At 37.4% G+C, this 21,858-nt stretch overlaps 1 protein-coding gene across 4 annotated transcripts in view; it reads right to left on the bottom strand.

Annotated features, from left to right (window-relative positions):
* IL1RAP (interleukin 1 receptor accessory protein) overlaps positions 1 to 21,858 on the bottom strand; it is a 140,401-nt gene that overhangs the window by 64,115 nt on the left and 54,428 nt on the right. For all 4 annotated transcript variants that reach the window (XM_061166827.1, XM_061166826.1, XM_061166825.1 and 1 more), the window contains one exon: positions 21,299 to 21,363. In XM_061166827.1, coding sequence (XP_061022810.1) covers positions 21,299 to 21,362 — 64 coding nt within the window. In that variant the 5' untranslated portion in view covers position 21,363. The remainder of the gene's footprint in view (positions 1 to 21,298; positions 21,364 to 21,858) is intronic.

Here is a 21,858-nt window from a genome sequence, read left to right as displayed (position 1 = left end):
TTGAAAATGTAAAATCAAGCCTGTTTTTCAGGGATATGGATGGGAGTAGGCGGTCACTTGTTAATAGAAAGCTGACCAAACTGAGTGAGTCTCTTTACTGAGGAGAATAAAATTAGTGATTAGCAGTTTCCAGTGTCAGAAGGCACATGTCATAGCCAAGAGCAGCGGGCAGATCACACCTGCCTGAATCAGAGTGTCATCATGTAGTCTTGTTTCTAGTGGAGACTTCGAAGCTACCTTCATGCTCAACTTTCTCTCAAACACCCACTTTTAAAAAGCAGAGGAATCAGAAAAGTCAGCTCGTCCTCGAAGGCGGCTCCCTCGGGCATTGACTGCCTCTGTCTTATTAAGTATAGTCAGGCATGACTCAGCTCCTCCATCAGCTGTCTGGGAAGGAGAACATTTCATGCTGGTAGAAAATCACCTTAAGCAGAACAATGGAAGGCATTTAAGGTACACAGTTAAAACTGGGTTGCTTATTACTCAAAATCAAATCATCCTTTTCTTATTCTAGACAGTAAAGCATAATCACAGCCAGTAGGGATACAGACTGCATTTGCTTAGAACACATTGGATCATACTGTCACCTCCAGTTACAACTACCAGCCACTCAGACACCTCTTCTGTCTGGGTCACAAAGCAAAGGGAACTGTGGGTTATGCCATGTCTTTTAATCAATAAACCCTCAGTGAGAAACTACTACATGCAATAGTTTCTAATCGGCTCTGATGGAGGGATAAAGACAAAGGTAAGATACAGTTTCTGCCTTCAAAGGTCTCACTATCTCAAGAAGGTAGACAGGCAAATAATTAATTTCAATGCAAAGCAAAATAAAGTAAATGTTAAAAAGAAGAAAGATGCACCATGTCATTAGAGGGCAGAAGGAGCTCTTAATTCCGACTGTAGGGGAGGGTAGGGAGTTCAATGAAGCCTTCACAGAAGAGACAGCATCTGGTTTAAGCCTGAAAAATGAATAAAATGTGCACTGAAAGACACAAAGGGAGGAGTCCAGGCTGGTGGAACATGTAAGTAAAGGCAGAGAAGGCGAGGGAGACATGACTAGTCTATAAATCAGCTGGGACTGGATTATAGGGTGTGGGATGATTTAGTTAAGCATGAGGGTGGGAGACTAGGTTTATACAGGGTAAGAAACTGACTTAAGAGTGACGTATATTAATGATGACTATGGTAGAGATGAAGACTGGATTGGGAAATACGTTTGCTCCCTGGGATTATTTCATGGCTCACAGACGTGCATCTCCGGATGTGTCAAGAATGGAATGTCTTTTGTTTAGTCACTAAGTCATGTGCAACTCTTTGCAACCCCATGGCCTGTAGCCTGCCAGGCTCCTTTGTCCATGGGGCTTCCCAAACAGGAATACTGGAGTGGGTTGCCATTCCCTTCTCCAGGGGATCTTCCCAATCTAGGGATCAAACCTGCATCTCCTGCATTGCAGGTGGATTCTTTACCACTGAGCCACCAGGGAAGTTATCCATTTGTTATTTCTGTGTTTACTTACACAAACTACAAATGATCGCAAAAGAAGCAATCCCTGGGCTCAGGGAGGGCGGACAGTGAAGCTAGTCTCTTCTGAGGTGGTCCTCTCGCTCCGCAGTTGTTGGGTTAGAGAACTATGATTTATCAAGATGAGAAAGACAAACTATGACTTGTCAGGATGAGAAAGACATTGTCCATTGCCTGTTTCTTTTCTACCCCAACCCCCAATATTATCATCACTGATCATACATGAAGCAGCCACTTTAATATAATTTCTGGAACTTGATTATCCAAGACCTATATTGCTTCTCTCTTGTGGATTCTATGCTCAAAATACTTTAATAAATAGAAACTTCAATGAATGGCACTGCTCTGTAGTATAGCATACTGTCTAGTGCTATAGTACATCCCCTATAGTACTCAGAACATCAGCCCATGGGTTATAGACCACTGAATATAGGGACTCTCTTTCCAACTACCAAAGTTTCCTTTTCACAGGACAACTGACTTTTTCAGCTTTACACCCCACATTGTGCCTGAACAAGCCAAGAAGCTCTGTAAACATGCAGAGTGAAAAAGAGAATAGTGGTAGATTCAATGATAGGCCAACAGGACTTGAAGATAACTGGAAAAATTCAAGGTTAGCAAAATACAAGTTACAGATAAGGAAAAAAATTTAAAAGGTCACACATCTGATAAAGAATATAAACAGATATGTAAAGAACTCTCAAAATTCAATGAGATAACAATTTAAAAAGGGATAAAAGATTTCAACATTTTATCAAAGAAACTATATAAATAGCAAATAAACATATGAAAAAATGTCCCACATCATTAGTCATTAGATAAATTTCAATTAAAAATCACAAAGGATACTACCACACACCCATTAGAATGACTAACTTTTATTTTTTAAGGGGAAAATACTAAGTGTTAATAAGGAATGGCACAGGAAATATCAAGTGTTAACAAGGATAAGCCAGAACTCCCATTCATTGCTGATGCAAAAGCAAAATGAAGTACAACCACTTTAGAAAACAGCTTGAAATTTTCCTATTAAGTTAAATATATACTTAAAATATGATCTAGCAATATTAGTTCTAGGTATTTAACAAAGATAAATGAAAACTCATGTTCAAACAAAAGCCTATACACAGATGTTTATAGCAGACTTAATCAGCATTTTCAAAACCTTGAAGCAGCCAAATGAACTTCAACTTGGTGATGAATAAACAAACTGTTGTATTATCTTTACAATGTAATACATCTCAGCAATAAGGAATGAATTTCTCATATGCTTGACAATGTGAACTTATCTTAAATGCATTATGCTAAGTGAAGGAAGCCCAGTTTCATATGATTCCACCTGTATAAAATTCTTGAAAAGGCAGAATTATAGAAACAGAAAACAGATTGATGATTATCTAGGGGCTTGGGGTGGGGGAAGGCATGAGATAAATTTTGGAGGTTAATGGGACTTTTCTGTGTCTTAATTGTTGTGGTGGTTGTTACGTGGCTGTATGTAGTTGCCAAAATTCATTTATTTCACACACCCAAAACTGAATTTTATTATGTAAATGAAGTGAATTAAAAATAAATTTTAAAAGGTCAAGAGTACCTATAAGAGAATATAATTTATTAATAAAAAGAGTGGATATATTTCATATGTACAACTGAATCACTCTGCTGTACAGCTGAAACTAACATAACATATAAATCAACTATATTTCAATAATTTATGTTTTTTTAAAATGGTTGAGTTGTTTAAAGTAAAAATTGATCCAAATAATTTCAGCCTCTTGATTAGAGATTTGGCTCTATCTGTAATGTCTGGCAGGGGGCAAGAGTTCAATGATGGACCCACTCTACAGGGCCTTTTCTTATCCATCTCCAAGTAGTCAAATCACAGGAATCCTAATGACTTAACCTGGGCACAACTCCTCTAGATACAACTGGCTACTCATTTCAAAGTCATGTCTCTCACCTCAAAACCACAATAGCAGTTTCTCTGAACCTCACTTATGACATCAACCAATGTAAAATTGTTATTTAAGATTATGACAGATCGCCTGCTAGATTGTGAACCCAACTGTGAGGGTTTAGATCCTTATCACCCAGCACAGTGTCAGCGCACTGCAAGAGCAGAGATCAAGAACTGCATAGAGATAAAAAGCTATGCTTCCTCAGAACTTCTTAATACACATAGCATGTTCTCCCACACAAACTTGTCTACACAACTGACTTTAAAATGCACGCTGTTTGTTCAGTACCATGCTACCACTGAGTTCTTTATGATTAAAACTTCATTTTCTAAATATGTCAACCAAAACTGCCAATAATTGATACATAGCACACACATTTGAAAGGAAACATTCAGCCAATTAAAAAAACAGAGAACATAGGATGTGAATTTTTCATGATGCAAATACTATGTCAAAATTGATTTGTTGCTTCCTGAAACATATACAGTGCACTCAGTTCAGTTCAGTTCAGTCACTCAGTCGTGTCCTACACTTTGCAACCCCATGAATCGCAGCACGCCAGGCCTCCCTGTCCATCACCAACTCCCAGAGTCCACCCAAACTCATGTCCATTGAGTTGGTGATGCCATCCAACCATCTCATCCTCTGTTGTCCCCTTCTCCTCCTGCCTTCAATCTTTCCCAGCATCAGGGTCTTTTCAAATGAGTCAGCTCTGTGCATCAGGTGGCCAAAGCAATGGAGTTTCAACTTCAACATCAGTCCTTCCAATGAACATCCAGGACTTATCTCTTTTAGGATGGACTGGTTGGATCTCCTTGCAGCCCAAGGGACTCTCAAGAGTCTTCTCCAACACCACAAATCAAAAGCATCAATTCTTCGGTGCTCAGCTTTCTTTATAGTCAAACTCTCACATCCATACATGACTAGTGGAAAATTTGTTCACCACTGTATCCTAAAGCTTAGCAAATGCCAGGTTCATTAAATTGTCTTAATAAAACACTGCTTAATGAGTGGATACACTTGCTTTTGCCACTATATTGAAAAATACAATTGAAAAATAATACAAATTGCAAATAGTTTACAGTCATCAAAGCCAAAGTAAGTGGCAGAGAATCATAGGACCATAGGCTTGTTTTCAAGCACCTGGTTTTGAAGAGTAGGCAACTACAGGCCTTTTAATTTTTAGAAAATTTGTAAATAAACAAATATCTGAAGCAAATGAAATTCTTTCTTGACAAGAGTTTACCTGCATTTGAAAATGTGGATTCTTATGGGTAAACATTCACCTTCAAGTGCAAAATCTCAGTCCTACTCTCATAATATATGAAAGAAAATCAGTAGTGTTTACCCACATGCCAAGTGCATGGTGTCAGTTTTCAAGTTTTTTCAAGTGAGTATCTGCTTACATATTTGCTTTTGCTAATTACAGGAAAACTTCGCAGTGTATTATCTCACTGAACCTCCAGAACAATTCTGGAGGTCGGTAGGGCCAATATGATCATCTTCATTTTATAAAGACAGAGAGTCACATGGAGACAAGATATGACTTGAGTCCAGGATACTTTTTCTCTGCATTACATACTGAGAGTTATTCAGGACTTTTTTCAAACTCCCATAGCACTAAGATTTAAGTTTACTACACTAATAAAAAAGAAAATGTTCAAATGTTCCTCTCCTAGATCACAGATTAGGGGGGTGTGTCCTGGGAAAACCTCTGAATTCACTATGATCTCTTCTTTTTTGAAGCAATGTATTTTACTTTAAGGAACCATTCTAGAAAGTGCTATGGTATCTATCATACACAACCTGAAATTTATCTGCTACTGTATACTTCAAAAGACATTTACAGTGACTTTTGAAAATAGTCTGGAAGTCTTTCAAAACTTTACACATAGAGTTCCAATAAGTGAAAGTGAAAGTCACTCAGTTATGTCCAACTCTTTGAGACCTCATGAACTGTAGCTCGCCATGCTTATTTGTCCATGGGATCTCCCAGGCAAGAATACTGGGGCAGACTGCCATTTCCTTCTCCTGGGGATCTTTCTAACCCAGGAATTGAACCTGGGTCTCCTGCAGAGTTCCCATATGACCCAGAAATTCCAGTTCTATGTATATACCCAAGAGAAATGGAAAAAACATGTACATACAAAACTTGTACATAAATGTTCACATAGCATTATCCATAATAGAGAAGAAATGAAAACAATCAAATGTCCATCGATGATGGGTGGATGAACAAGGGGACTATTCACCAATAGAAGTTAGCAAAATACTCATAACATGCTGTAACATGGATGTACCTTGAAAACATTAAGTGAAAACATTATTCTAAGCCAGTCATGAAAAATGTTATATGATTCCATTTATAGGAAATGTCCAGAACAGACAAATCTATGGCAACAGGAAGTAGACTAATGGTGGTTTAGGAATGATGGAAAGGGGAAGAAGGGATGTGAATCGGCAGCTAATGAATAGAGTTTCTATTTCAAGGGATGAATATGTCCTTAGATTTGGTGATGGCTGCTAACATAACGAGTTGCTACTGCTTTCAACACATGGAGTCTTCAGAAAGAAAATATGAAATAAACAATGTCTTCAGTAGTGAAAGGGTTAGAATTCCCTGGATATATCAGGAAAAAAAATAAAAGGTTGAGAGTAAAAGACAAGGGTTTGTGTTCTGGTTCCCTGGTTCATCTGTTTACTGTTTTATGACTGTGGTTAAGTAGTCTAGTCTCTCTAAGTTTCTGTTTTCTTATCTGCAAACAAGGATAATAATGAAATTTACTGTTTTTCTGATGATCAAATAATACAAATATTTTTAAAATTTCTTCCTTCATCTGTCAGCATTCCTTCATTTCTCTAACAATAAACATATACACTATTGGGCTCACAGAATGTGCCAGATACAGTTCATGTTATTAATATCATTATATCAACTAATCATTACAGTCGGTGAACAACATCGTATAGTGTAAACAGATGTTGACTTCATTCTTTTTTATTTCCAAAAATTTTTACTCCTTATTTATAACTATAAATATAAGTAGATTATAATATACTCAGATTATACAAAATTATTTTAAAAGGGTAGAAACAAACTCAAACATATTTTTGCTTTCATACAATAATCACTATTAAAATTTGGGTGCATTCTACCAAAAGTTTTCTGTATCTGCATACATGTGCTCACACACACATGCACACAGTGGTGTGTGGTAAACCAGTGATGGAGTTGGGATGGGGGCTGATTTGTAGCAATTATTATTTTCCCCTTGGGTAAATACTCTTACCATAGCCAGTTTCAAACGACCAATGGTTTAATAGCTGGCTCACATAATTCCTGAAAATTGAATAAAGAGCTCTCAAAAGTCTTGCAGTCTAAATGTCAGCAAACAACTGCCACTGTTTTATAGAATTCAGATTTTGAAGACTTTATGATGTATGGTACCTCTTTTTAAACAGAAATATCTATCATGAACTCATTTCCTTATCATTTCTCTGGTGGCTCAGTTGGTAAAGAATCCACCTGCAATGCAGGAGACCAAGGTTCAATCCCTAGGTGGGAAAGACCCCTGGTAGAAGGAAATGGCAATCCACTCCAGTATTCTTGCCTGGAAAACCCCATGGACAGAGGAGCCTGGCAGGCTACAGTCAACAAATATAAAATTACTTTTAAAGACTCAACAATATTCTCCTTTTTTTTTTTTTTTTGAATCCTCTATCAATGAATGATTACATTGCTTTTTTCAACATTACCTATTTGAACAGAAGTGTGAAAAATAAAATTGTGAATACCTCTTTATGCATTTCTCTGATTATTTCCTCAGGATATATGTGTACAAATTTCATTAAAAGGTCAAAGGGAGGCACTTCTGTGTTTTTGAAACAGTCATGGTGTTCTCCACAGAACCTACTCCAGGTACACGCCTACACACAGGGTACCGGAACACCACACCTGGGCATTAGATCACATGTCTGTCCAGCACTAGACAGGGCTGTTCCCCTTAATTCTTTCTAATCTAATGGGTGGAAAGTGACATCTCATTGTTGGCTTAATTTGTATCTATCTTCTTACTCATGAATTTGAGCTTCTTTTTAGGATGAGCTTGTTTCTTTCTTTTTGGACTACCTGAACTTCCAGTTAAAAATCTTTTCTCATTTTTCGAAGAATATATTTTTATTGAATGGATTTCTTTTGCTTGCAAGAGCTCCTTGTGTTGTGATGGCATTAACCATTGCCATACACCTATATTTTCCCAAGTTTTCATTTGTCCTTTAACTTATAACATTGTGATGCTCCACTAATGTCAATCTTTATGTAATAAAACATATCAAATTTTCTTTAATGGCCCCTATCCTTGATGATATATCTAGAAAGGCTTTTATTTAACCTTGTGAAAACATTTGCATATTTTTTCTTCTAGTAGTTTTAGGGCTTAGTTTATTTTTTTTAACATTTAAATATTTATTTCAACTGTGATTTGTTGGGAAGTAAGGAATGAGGTAAAAAATTTAACTTTATTTTTATAGAAATTATCCAAATGTCCTAGTATTTAAATACATCTTTTCCACTGACTCTGGATGCTACCTTGGGCATCCGCCAGCTGCAGGGCTGGCTTACTTTCTTTTCTGGATTTCTGTTTTCACTTCAGTTTTGTCCTTGGAGAATTTCTTACCAACTCAGCAATTCATTTTAAATGACATTTATTTTTAAATGCAGAATTTCTAGCTGCTTTACAGGAAAAGGGTTGTTTAGTAGACGTGGTCCACCATACTGAGAGAAACTGAAATCTTCTCCAATCTATTTCTGATGTGCTGGTTAGCATGAACATTCAATAAATAGATAATGTCAGGGACCTATACAAGTCCTTCCAATAACCTTTTGTGATAGTGAGGATAGTTGCAACAGCATCCCTACTAGGTCCTGGACCCTGATTATCTCTTCCTCCTCATCTCAGGCCTCTTCCTCCAGAGTTCTTTTCTTTTTTATTTATTTTGTGTGAATTTAAAAATATTTTTATTGAGGTATAATATAACATTATGTTAGTTTCAGGCATACAGCATAATGATTTGATACTTGCATACATGGTGAAATGGTCACCACAGTAAGTCTAGTTAACATTCATCACCATACGTAGCTACTTTTTTCCCCCTTGGGATGAAGACTTTTAAGATTTACTCACTTAGCAAATTTCAATGGATAAATAGATAAAGAAGATGTAATATTAGTACCGTATTATTCAGTTAAAAAAAGGAAGTCTTGCCATTTGTAACAACATGGATGGACCTTGAGACATTATCTTAAGTGATATACATCAAAGACAAACACCACATGATCTCATATGTGGAATCTAAATAAAATAAAATTAACAAAAACCTGAGTCCATAGATATAGAGAACAGATTGGCAGTGGCCAGAGGTGAGAGATGCAAAGGTGGGTAAAACAGGTTACAAACTTTCAGTTACAAAATGAGTCATGGGGATATAACGCATAGCAGGAGAACTATAGTTAATAAAACTGAAACATGTATTTGAAAGTTCCCGCAAGTCCTTGAAGTTCCAGCAACACTGGCATCATGATCCTTGTGTCTCAAGCCTTTACACATGCCATCCACTGCCTTCTCCCAGCTATCTTCTCAGATAGATCTTCCCAACCATCTGACAATGAGAGTATTGTCCTATTACTTTCCATCAATACATTGCTCTATAGATTATCTTCACAGAACTTTTAAAAAATGTATTTATTTACTTATTTTCTTCTGCCCTAGACCTTTTGCAAGAATTAAGCTTCATGAAGGCAGATATCATTTGTGTTTTGTTTACCAACAAATACAGGCAAGCAGAGTATTTGGCACACACTGCTATACTATGAATGGATGTAAAGTGTCTTAATTTTTTTTTTTTTTTACATCCCCTGTGGTAAAGGGAACATTAACAGGTGCCCAGGAAACACCTGCTGAGCTGGGTTCCACATCTAGTCATGAAGGACCAGTTCCCCTAGATGTGGGTATAATATTGATCTTTGACTTGTTTTTATCACATCACAGAGGTATATTTTGAAAACAGGAGGGAAATACTTATCCTTCTGTGATTAAAAGTATAACAGGCTTTAAAATGGTGGCTCAGCTGTTAAAGAATCTACCTGCAATGCAGCGGACGTGGGTTTGATCCCTGGATCAGGAAGATCCTTTGGAGAAGGAAATGACAACCCACTCCAGTATTCTTGCCTGTGAAATCACATGGACAGAGGAGCCTGGTGGGCTACAGTCCATGGGGTCACAAAGAATAGTACATGACTGGGTGACTGAGCACATATGGCTGTTGGTCTAAGTGACACCATCCTGGCCTTTACAGTTTCTCCTGTCCTTCACAGTTTCTCCTGTCCTTCACCGACCCTACCCAGGACTGTACTGAGCAGTGTGCCCCCGCTTTGTCATTAAGGGCTTTGTAGTTAACAGATACTGCTTAATAATTACTAGGGTCAGGTGGCCTCTATGCTCTGTTAGTCCCCACAAAATGATGAAAGCCTTTGCTGACATATTCCCAGCACCCACAAGACTAGTTACTCATTCATGAATTTTGACTTAGAGATGCATGTCCTATTTCCAAGTACCTACCTTCCTACCCTTGGTGAACTATAAAATTGTCCCCATGGCCCCTTGGTGGCACAGAGAGCAGCTGCAAATGCGTCTGAATACTTGTCCACCCAATCCAGATCCCACCCTGTAAGTTACACATAAGAAACTGATCCATTGACTATAATGAGCCACCTGCCTTATTTTTCAGCCTCAAGATGCTTCTCAATTCAGTGGGTACATTTGCTCCCTTTGTCCTTCAATACACACACAGTCACTCACTCACTCATATACACAAAAAGTAACAGTTTCTATAATGAAAAAAGATAAAATATTCCAGACCTGCCAGCAATAAAATGGAACTCGGAGTGACTCTACCACCAAATTTCAAAATTCATACCCAAACACCACTAAAGGCTAGCAGGAAAAAAACTGGCATTTTTAGACTGAAAATTATTTTCTAAGACTATACATCTAAAATGTGTCCCAGGTGGTATAGTTGGTAAAGAGTCTGCCTGCCAATTCAGGAGACACAAGAGACTCAGATTCGATACCTGGGTCAGGAAGATGATCTGGAATAGGAAATGGCAAGCCACTCCAGTATTCTTGCCGGGAAATTCTCATCAACATAAGAGCCTGGTGAGCTATGTAGTTCATGGAGTTGCCAAGAGTCAGACACAACTGAGCTAAGTTGTGGTGGTATATATCTCAAAATGTCTGAGCCACATGAAAACATCATTTGCCAAGTTCCAAAACACTTAAGAGGAGGGAAAGAGCCTGCTGTACTTGGGCCAGAAGGAAAAGACAACGAGTTCCAACTAACATTTCAGAGTTAGCGACATGGGAAGCCAAATGAATAATGCCAACTTAACCTTGAATACCTTGATATTGAATGGTTTGCCTTGGAAACGAACAGAGATCATTCTGTCACAGCAATACATGAACCGAGAACTTCCAGATGTTCAAGCTGGTTTTAGAAAAGGCAGAGGAACCAGAGATCAAATTGCCAACATCCACTGGATCATGAAAAAAGCAAGAGAGTTCCAGAAAAACATCTATTTCTGCTTTATTGACTATGCCAAAACCGTTGACTGTGTGAATCACAATAAACTGTGGAAAATCCTGAAAGAGATGGGAATACCAGACCACCTGACCTGCCTTCTGAGAAACCTGTGTGCAGGCCAGGAAGCAACAGTTAGAACTGGACATGGGACAACAGACTGGTTCCAAATAGGAAAAGGAATACGTCAAGGCTGTGTATTGTCATCCTGCTTATTTAACTTATATGCAGAGTACATCATGAGAAACACTGGGCTGGAAGAAGCACAAGCTGGAATCAAGATTACTGGGAGAAATATCAATAACCTCAGATATGCAGATTACACCACCCTTATGGCAGAAAGTAAAGAGGAACTAAAAAGTCTCTTGATGAAAGTGAAAGAGGAGAGTGCAAAAGTTGGCTTAAAGCTCAACATTCAGAAAACCAAGATCACGGCATCTGGTCCCATCACTTCATGGGAAATAGATGGGGAAACAGTGGAAACAGTGACAGAGTTTATTTTTTGGGGCTCCAAAATCACTGCAGATGGTGATTGCAGTCTTGAAATTAAAAGATGCTTATTCCTTGGAAGGAAAGTTATGATCAACCTAGACAGCATATTAAAAAGCAGAGACATTACTTAGCCAACAGAAGTCCACCTAGTCAAGGCTATGATTTTTCCAGTGGTCATGTATGGATGTGAGAGTTGGACTGTGAAGAAAGCTGAGCACCGAAGAATTGATGCTTTTGAACTGTGGTGTTGGAGAAGACTCTTGAGGGTCCCTTGGACTGCAAGGAGATCCAACCAGTCCATCCTGAAGGAGATCAGTCCTGGATGTTCATTGGAAGGACTGATGCTGAAGCTGAAACTCCAATACTTTGCCCCCCTCATGCAACAAGTTGACTCATTGGAAAAGACCCTGATGCTGGGAGGGATTGGGTGCAGAAGGGGACAAAAGAGGATGAGATGGCTGGATGGCATCACCAACTCGATGGACGTGAGTTTGAGTAAACTCTGGGAGTTGGTGATGGCCAGGGAGGCCTGGCGTGCTGCGATTCATGGCATTGCAAAGAGTCGGACATGACTGAGTGGCTGAACTGAACTCAACTGAGTGCACTGTATATGCTTCAGGAAGCAACAAATCAATTTTGACATAGTATTTGCACCATGAAAAATTCATATCCTATGTTCTCTGTTTTTTTTAATTGGCTGAATGTTTCCTTTCAAATGTGTGTGCTATGTATCAATTATTGACAGACAGTTTTGGTTGGCATATTTAGAAAATGAAGTTTCAATCATAAAGAATTCAGTGGTAGCATGGTACTGAGCAAACAGTGTGCATTTTAAAGTCAGTCATGTAGACAAGTTTTACCACTGAGTAATAGTTATGTTGTTTAGTTGCTAAACTGTGTCCGACTCTCAGACGCCATGGACTGTAGTCTGCCAGGCTCCTCTGTCCCTGGGATTTCCCAGCAAGAATACTGGAGTGGGTTGCCATTTCCTTCTTCAGGGTATCTTCCCAACCCAGGGACTGAACTGAAGTCTCCTGCATTGGCAGGCAGATTCTTCACCACTGAGCCACCTGGGAAGCCCTAATAATAGGGCTTTTAAGTTAATTGAACTTTTAAAATTCACTTTTCTGAATCTGGAGTTCCTCACTGGTAAAGACAAATGAAAACATTTATCTCTATCTTATGAGGTTATTTAGAAATTTATGTAATATTTTGTGTTAATACATACACATACACAACTCTCCAATTCAATTAATGTTATCCCCCTCACCTTCCTTCTTTTTTATTAAACACACACATTCCACTATATAGTTATTACCAATTTACAGAGAATTAGAATAAAAGATATTTAAAATCATGCTTAGTTTAACAAGATCTTCCTTTATGATTAAAAAATTCAATATTACATAATGCTTCATGGCTATTTTTGCAGTCATAAGTTATCATTGCATTGTAGATGAGAGGAAGAACATTTTTAATAATAGGATATTTAGAGTAATAAAGGTGAAATAGCTAAGAGCTAGCTTTAATAAGTAATCAGAAACAAAGACCCTGCCTTTACTTTCTTCCTGAAATTCCCCTTAGCATCTCACTAAGAATAGTGCATGCCATGGGAGGGACTCCTCCAATACTTCCATTTACTAACTGCTTTATTCACAATTTCCATTATTTCAACCATCCTCCAAACAAAGCAATACCTTCCTCTTAGACCTAAATACAAGCTGGGTTTCTACTGAGCCTCAAGCAATACACTGCTAATAGAAAAGACGTGTTACATCTCAGTGTCAATTGCAAATAGCAGATTGTTTCCTCCCTAGACCTTATGTATGCAGAGTGCATAAGGGAACACCCTTGCCTGCCATCTCCTCTTCCTTCATTACCATGCCGGCAGTGCACAGTTCGATGCCTCTATCATCTCTGCTGTATTCTGCCTTCACAATACAAGAATCTTGAAGATGCTAATGGCACTCTTGACTAGAAGAACACTAGATACAAGGAAACTCCTATAATATTTAAGGCTTCTATTTCATCTCATCATTTTAAAATACAAAGAAGAAAGGAAAAAGAATGTAGAGATAAACAACAGAAGCTGAACTATTCTGAAATGATACCATCCAATGTAAAGTTCAGTTAGAAAGGGAGAGTATTTAAGTGTGGTATTTTTGTTAAAAGTGTTTTTTTTTTTTTAATGACCTGAAAAAGTATATAACTGAGATTGCATCAAACACAGCAACTTTCCTCTATGGAAAGACTCTCTGTAGCTCTTTGTCTTTGTATCTCTCTCTATGTGTCTCTGTCTCTATCACTATCTCTTCTCTTTCTTCATCTCTCCTTTTTCTTTCCTCTTCTCTCCTCACCCCCACTCCTCTTTGTTTTCCTTTATCTTTAGTGGACAATAAAAAACCGCTGAAAAGACATTTAGAAGCAAGCCATGGATGTCAAAAAGTCCTGTATAAGAGTAATTCAGTTTTCCCCAGGAGACTAGATAGATCAAAAAGTCCAAAGCAAATTAGAAAATATGAGGATAAAATTAAGGCTTTCTAAGTGAAAAGCAAAAATTACTTCATTAAGAGTTCTGGGGCCATCTGAAGTCCCAAAGATCTAGGGAAGGACAGAATTAACTCTGATGCATCAATTTAATCTATTAAGTATAAAATGTCTGAACAGCAAACTAGTCCACAACGAATGATTAGAGGTGTCTTCCCAAAGTGAAAAAGGGTAAACAAAGCTAGAGTAAATAATGGTCAACAATGGTTGAGAATTGGTTGAGAACAATAATTTGTATATCTGTGTTTGCTTTAACACTAATAGAGATCTTTATTTCAACTAAGAATCAAATAAAACTCACAGTATTATATTAATAAAGAGCTATATTTATATAGAAAAAGCCACCAGTGACTGATGGATGACCTCTCTTTCTATTTCTTTTGAGTATCTGTATAAGTTCCTTGAAGGAAGCATAGTTGGCAAATACTCTTCAGTTCATCCCTCTCCCTGGCATGGAAAGCCCAAACTTTAAAGGGACCACAATGTTCTGTTATATAAGTTACGGGAAAAATGCAAACATCAGTACAGTGTAGTATATATCAAAATGCACAGTAATGACCTCTATGGGAAAAGAATCTAAGAAAGAATGGATATATGTATATGTATAACTGACTCACTTTGCTGTGCATACACTGTAAATCAACCAAACTCCAATATTTTTTTTTAAATGCATACTCCTGCCTAGCTTAAGGAGTACTTCAAAAAATAGGAAAGTATCTTGGAAGTTAAAAAAAAAAAAACAAAAACAGTGATGGCAAAGAGCCTTAAACTATTACTACAGACTTTATGAACACTGTAGGAAAGGGTATTTATTTCCTAATAATGTAAAGTTTTGCCAGGAGTTTTGATTCTGATGGCAGAAGGAGAAAAGAAATTCATGAAAATAACAGAACTCAGCCAAGTCTAGATGATCAAGTATGTGATTGTTTTGTCTCTTTTCTCTGATTTTCTCAACCATCTTGTATTTTCATTGTTCCTACTGCCTCTAAAACAGAGAAAGACAAAAGAAGGCAATTCTGCATATTGCTTTTATAGGTTTGTATGGCAGGTATTTGAAATTATGACCGAGGTTCTCATATTATTTATAAAATTTATCTATTTTCTCCCTGACCCTCAAAAATAAATCAACAATTGCAAAACCCAGTGGATTTTAGAATAAAGCAATCTTTGTGGGTTTTTTTTTAAATATTGAGGATAGAAGTATATTTTATTTTTTAAAGAAATTCATCTATTAAATAGAAAAGCTTTTTTAAAAATAGTGAGGTAAAATGGGTGAGGACTGGCCCAGTAGTGAGTCAGTGGTAATCAGATGGTGATTTGGTTCTCTAAAGCTCATCTAAATATGGCAGAAACAAATGTTACAGGGTGAGGGGTGGGATGGGCCTGCAGAAACAAAGGTGATTCAAAGGGCAGAAGAAAGTCTTATAAGCCAGACATTGTCACTGAGAACCATATATACTCACATATCCCCTGCAAAAATAGAGTCTTCTCTTAATTCATACATGTGAAGGAAAAATCAGGTCATTTTTCTAAACATAGAATTATCACTGTATTACAAGAAGCCTTTCTAGAGACTTTATAACTGCAAAGTCAGCATCACACCAATAAATTGTGGTACCCTAATATCTTTTCAATACCCACCTTTGGGAAGTACAAATAACTAAACATAAACATCAGTCTTTCAAAGCCTTTAAAAGAAAAACAAACGAAGAGTGAAGATACCTGCTCCCAAGAAGAAACATTTAAAGGACATCAGGGTGAATGTTATAATTCCAATGACCTTTAGGTCTAAGAATAAAATGAACTATATTCTTCTCACATTCTCTAAATGTTTGGACTAAATTGCATAGAAACAAAATGTGTTCGGGATGACCAGCCATGAGCAACAGAGATAGGACTGAATGTCACAAGTACACCCAAGTAAGGAGTTTTTCAAAAAGCACATTCAAATAATATGAGACCATGGGAGCTGGCAACAAATTGAATCTTTGCCCCAAACTGAAGGACCCATTGCTTGGCACTAAAATACAATAGATCCCTGTAGAAGAAAAACAACAACAAAGAACTACCCAAGTGTATCTAAAATACATTAAACACAAATATTTCCTTCACCTGCAGGGATTCCTGTCCTCCACAATCTGTTCCCAACCTGCCTTTCTGGCTTGGCTTCTAAACACCTTCACACTATCCCTTTAGCAAAACTGTACTATTCTGTTCCCAAATAAGAGATGTATTTTCTCCTAGAAAAGAACAGTTGTTCTTTGATTGAGAAATCTTCAATATTGCCCTACAGGATTAATAACTTTCTCTGCTCTCTCATGCAATTTTGTTTGGTATTTAGTTTTTCTTCTTTCTCTCAGACTTGACTAAGATTCTTACAATAAGAACTTTTCTTTATTTACCCTGGATTCTAACAATATGAAATGGTCAAACACATGATATTCAGAATAAAGTGAAATCATTGTAAGATAAACATTTGTCATTAGAAGTAATTAAATAATAGGAATGGTGTATCCTGGATATGTCCATGGTTTATTGTAAGACCCACGATGTTCTTTAATAAAAAAGCAATAATGAAGAATTGGTTGAGATTTTGCTATTGTTAGTTGGTCTAGTTGGCTGGATGGTTAGCTTTCCTGTTGCTAATAGGTTGGTTGCTTTGGTTTATATGTAAGGACACAGAGAAACAGCATGATTAAATGTCTTTAATGTCATTAAACAGCTCATTAAGTGAAACAGTCAGAACCTGAATCAATATCTTGATTCCTGCTAAGCCACAATGCTTTTACTTATTTATTTATTTTACATAGTGTAATTCATTCCCAATAAGTCACACTATTATTTCCACTCTCTGCAAATTTCTTAAAAATAATGATTAAAAAATCAGGGAATCTTACCTCTGTTAGCATAAGAAAGCCTTAAGGTTAGGCAATGTGGTCCAAAAGAAAGAGCTTGGCTTTTGGAGGAAAGATGGCCTTTGAAACTGCTAACTGAGGCCAACCCCACCCTCCCCTCTCACCTTTTCCTCCCTACTCGCCCCCCACCCTGGCTCTATATTTCCCAATCTATAAGAGGGTTGTAAGAATCTCTACACCCCATCTGTGAAGCTAATGATAATGTGTGAAAAATCTAGCCCTGCACCTGGCACACAGTCAACAGTTTGTTGACTCTGAAAGAAAAAGCTGTATTTAAAGATGTGTGTGTGTGCGCGCGCGTGCATTTGAGGAAGAAAATTCATGTTTATCATTTTTCATATGGTCTGCAGCAAATAATTTTGAGATGGCAGTATTTTTCAAATTCATCAGATTATACATGGTACCATTCTAACTACCTTCCCAACTCGGAATCACAATTTCCAAATATTTACTTCTACTCTAAAGGTGACTTTAACAGTTCAACTTTCTAACCTGCTGCCAAAGAAACACACCAAAAGAGAAGTGTGTGGCAAATCAGTTTGCTTTTAGAATTCTTGCAAAGGAGAACTTCTTTGCATATAGTATTGGAAATATTTAATTGTATGATAAGCAAAAATGGGAATATTGAGTCTTGGGCTTACATTACATTGATTTTCTTCCTTGTGGGTGGAAAATATCCCAAATGAGGGTGAAGGGGGGGTAAAAATAATTCCCATGTATTAATGAAAAACATAGCAATCTATTATAGGGTGGTCCTTTAACAGTTAACAGAACTCATGACCCCTGGGATCTTAATATATTTTTCTAAATTATTTATATGCTAGTAGAGTCCAAGGGGAATGTATTTAGTAAAAATAATACCTATCTTAGGAACCGAGAAAATAGCTGCAGTCACAGTTTTGTTACGTATTAGCTGTATGACTTTGGATAGTTCTCTCAGCCACTTTGATTCTAATTTTCTGACCCCTAAAAGGGAGTTAAAATACCTTGACTGCTGTGTTTTGGGTGTGAGAACTAAATGACAAAGAATATGTAAAATTCAAATGAAATTGTATTTCAGCAAAGGGAGCTTTATTATCACCTCTGTAACTGTTACATTATATTATCACTATTAAAATCATTTCAAGCTTTAATTCCTTAGAAGAGAGTAAATACTGATCTTTGATTATTTGCTTTTATTAGCATCAGAAATGAAATGTTGACCACACACTCCCCAGTGAAGCTGGAAATCACAGGACTGGTATAGAAAGACTATGTTTTCTAGTCAGAATCGTGTAACTTAAAGTCCAGTTGACTGTATTTGAAATGCACCACACAGAAATAAAGTTGTTGTGTGGTTGTGATTTCTTTTTAAAATTTGGTACTTTCCTTTAGAGAAGGGTCCACATAAAGGGGTCCAGAGAAACAAGATAAAACAAATATCACAAGCATGGACAGAGCTTTAGGGTTTTCAAGATATCTCTCTTTGTTTACATCAATCCTGTGGTTCCGTTAACATGGGTACCTGAAGCACAGGAAGGACCTTACGAAAGACTAACCATCTACTGTCATCTACACTGTTGTAAAAGGCATCATGCACGAGAGGTTGGTTCATCGGATCCCTTTCTTCCTCTCATAGCTCAGAGCCGGTTCCCCTTTTATTTTTGTCAATAACACTTACTTTTTGTTCCTCTCCTTCCAACTAGGAAGTGCATCACTGACACAGACACAATATACCTTTTCATAAGGAAGGCAAATGAATATGGGCCAGATGGGCCGAGGGCATTACAACATGTTTCCTGCTCCCATGGTGACTCAATGGGGCTGGTATGAGAACGTATTTTATTCAAGAAGTCAGCTTCCCTGGCAGAATTATGAGTCAGTTCCTGGGTAAAAAGCTCACTCTCCAACAACATCTGAGGGGGTGGTGGGGGGGTGCTCTTTGGATGGATTACAGTAAAGGTCATTCAGAAAAGCAACTCTGCCAGGACCAGTGGGGAGGCACCAGCACTAATGAGCCACTAACTCCTGAGAATTCATTGATCTCTAACAAGGTTAACAAGGTCATTTTTCCATTTCCCTTCAAGGTGAGGACATAAAACCATACTGACGAATTGCTAGTATGAATACAAACAAGTTCTATTATAAACTTTATAATTGACCAATTATATAGTTGACCAACGTGGGCCAAAAAAACTATATGAAGGGACAGCTTTTCATTCATTATATATATATATATATATATATATATATATATATATACCTATGCCCATCATATATCTATCCGTATATATGTAAACATTGAGTTCCTACTATGTGTCTGTGTTAATCTTTACTCCAAGTGTATGGGTTAATAGACAAAATGGACAAGTCCCTGTCCTTGGGGACCTTAAAAGCAGAGAAATAGGAAGGAACAGAGGAAGAGGGAGAGAGAAAGAAAGAAAGGAGAAGAAAACAGGGATTGGAAAGGAAAAAGAAAATGAAAAAAGAGGAGGAGGAGAAGAGAAGGATGAGAATGATTGATATAGTGACAAAAAAATGAGTGTTAAGAAGAAAACTAAAGAAGGATAGAGGACTGGAGTGATTGACTGGGCTATTTTAGTTAAGATGGTTAAGGATTGCTTCTGTAAGAAGATACCATTCAAGGATAGAACTAAATGAAATAAGAAACTACAATCAGGGGTTATACTCAGCATATTTAAAATCAGGACATCAGGGAACTGTCCAGTCAAATGAGACACTCAATTAAGCAGGGTAGACGCTGGTTTAAACAGGCAGTAGAGCTCTATACTAGAGCATCCCAGTTGAATATCAGTCCTGCTTATAATATATCCTCTCCTCTGTAAAGCCTCTAAGGGCCAACGAGGTTAGAAGTTATCTCTCCTTCTCTTGGCTTTGAGCTGTACTCTGTCCAAGTTATACCACTCCTTTAGTGCTATTTTTGGTTTCCAATAAAATGCCTTAAGTGATGTAGCAAAACCAAAACACACAAAGGAGAAGTAATCAAGATGATAGGAAGGCTTAAATCCATGCCACATGAAGAACAGTTGAAGGTATATACTGGAGAACATGGCCATGGTTTGGTGACCCCTGTTGAACATCTCTGATGGCCTCTCACATAGAGGAAGAATTAAATCAATGAGATTCAAAGTATGATCCATGATCTTCAGGGAAATTATACATGGGAAGGTTTTTTGTTTTTTTTTAAATGAAGATAACTCTGTTCCTTGAATTAAAAGTAGAGACTCATGAAATGAGGTATTTTCCATTTAAATCAAGCAGTTGAACCAAAAAAAATGTATGGATGTGACAAAAGACAAATTTCAGTTACATGTACTAAAATTTTTCTAATAATGTGATCAGTCCAAAGACATCATGGACCAAAATGAGATGATCACTAGTTAGAGGTACCATCAAATAGTTCTGAGAAGTACTTCTGCAGATGAGATGAGATCCACGAAGACAGACTTTCAAGTCCCCTGTAACTCTGATGTCATATGATCCATGTCCAAGATAGCTGAGTTTGGTTATTTAAACTCAATAAATATTTTGGCTGCATCTTCTTATGCTTGTGAAGCAACATCCAAAGAAAGAATGAGCCTAACGATAAGTTCTTTCCTTCCTATGTGTGTGCTCTCCGTGTGCTTAGCTGCTCAGCCATGTCCAACTCTCTGTCACCCTTTGGACTGTAGGCCTCCAGGCTCCTCTGTCCATGGGATTTTTCAGGCAAGATTGTCATTTCCTTCTCCAGAGGATCTTCCCAACTGAAAGACCGAACCTGTGTCTCTTGTGTCCCCTGCATTGCAGGAGTCATCAGAGCAAAACTATCCTTATTTATTTGTTTTTATAAGGTATCAATGGGCTGTTACCACCAAGGCTTTCTCTGCCACTAGCTCAAGTTTGGAACTCAGAAGTCATCCACTATCACTGTCATTTCTTTTCCCATAGGACCTGAGGTAAGGGGAAGAAATACGATTCTAGTTGCCTTAGACGTGAAGGTGAGGAAAAATTCCTATAAGTAAACACACCCAACCAGTCCTCCCAGTGTACTTTGCCCCATAAAGACTAAAGATTTCAGTAGTTCTTGCCACCATCACAATTATATGATTCTGTCAAATATAAGATTTTATATTACCACAGAAGTCAGTGGAAATAAGCAACATTATGTTTTCTTAACCCATTTTCAGACATACAACATTACCCTACATGTTCTCTGCATCTTAGTAGATTGTTAAAAGACATTCACTTACCTGAGGCATCGCTTTGCAGGATCCCATAGAAGTACAGACTCATTATACACCACAGAAGTCCCATCCTGTCAATGCAAACATAAAGGTAAGGAGAGAACTTATTACCCTCAAGTGCTTAAATAATACTAGTGCATATATAGCCTGAATATTGACTAGGAACTGCTTTAAGACTTTTACAATATTAACACAAAAATACAATTATATTTATAATAACACATTTTTATATTTATAAAAAATATAACACAACCATAAAATTATAACAATTTTACAATGTTAATATTGTCAGAACCAACCAGGAAAATAGGCTTTTTTTTATGTCACCATATTACAGATAAGAAAACTGAGACAAGTGTAAATAACATAAAAGATACTTTGGCTAGAAAAGGGTAACTGGTGCATCTAGCTTGTGCATGCTCAGTCACATCCAACTCTTTGCAACCCCATGGACTGTAGTCTGCCAGGCTCCTCTGTCCATGGAATTTTCCAGGCAAGAATACTGGAGTGGGTTGCCATTCCCTTCTCCAGGGGATCTTCCTGAAGTCCCAGCGAACAAACCCTCA

Source organism: Dama dama, chromosome 19 (assembly GCF_033118175.1).
Source record: "Dama dama isolate Ldn47 chromosome 19, ASM3311817v1, whole genome shotgun sequence".
NCBI lineage: Eukaryota > Metazoa > Chordata > Mammalia > Artiodactyla > Cervidae > Dama > Dama dama.
This window is presented reverse-complemented; position numbering and strand designations above follow the sequence as displayed.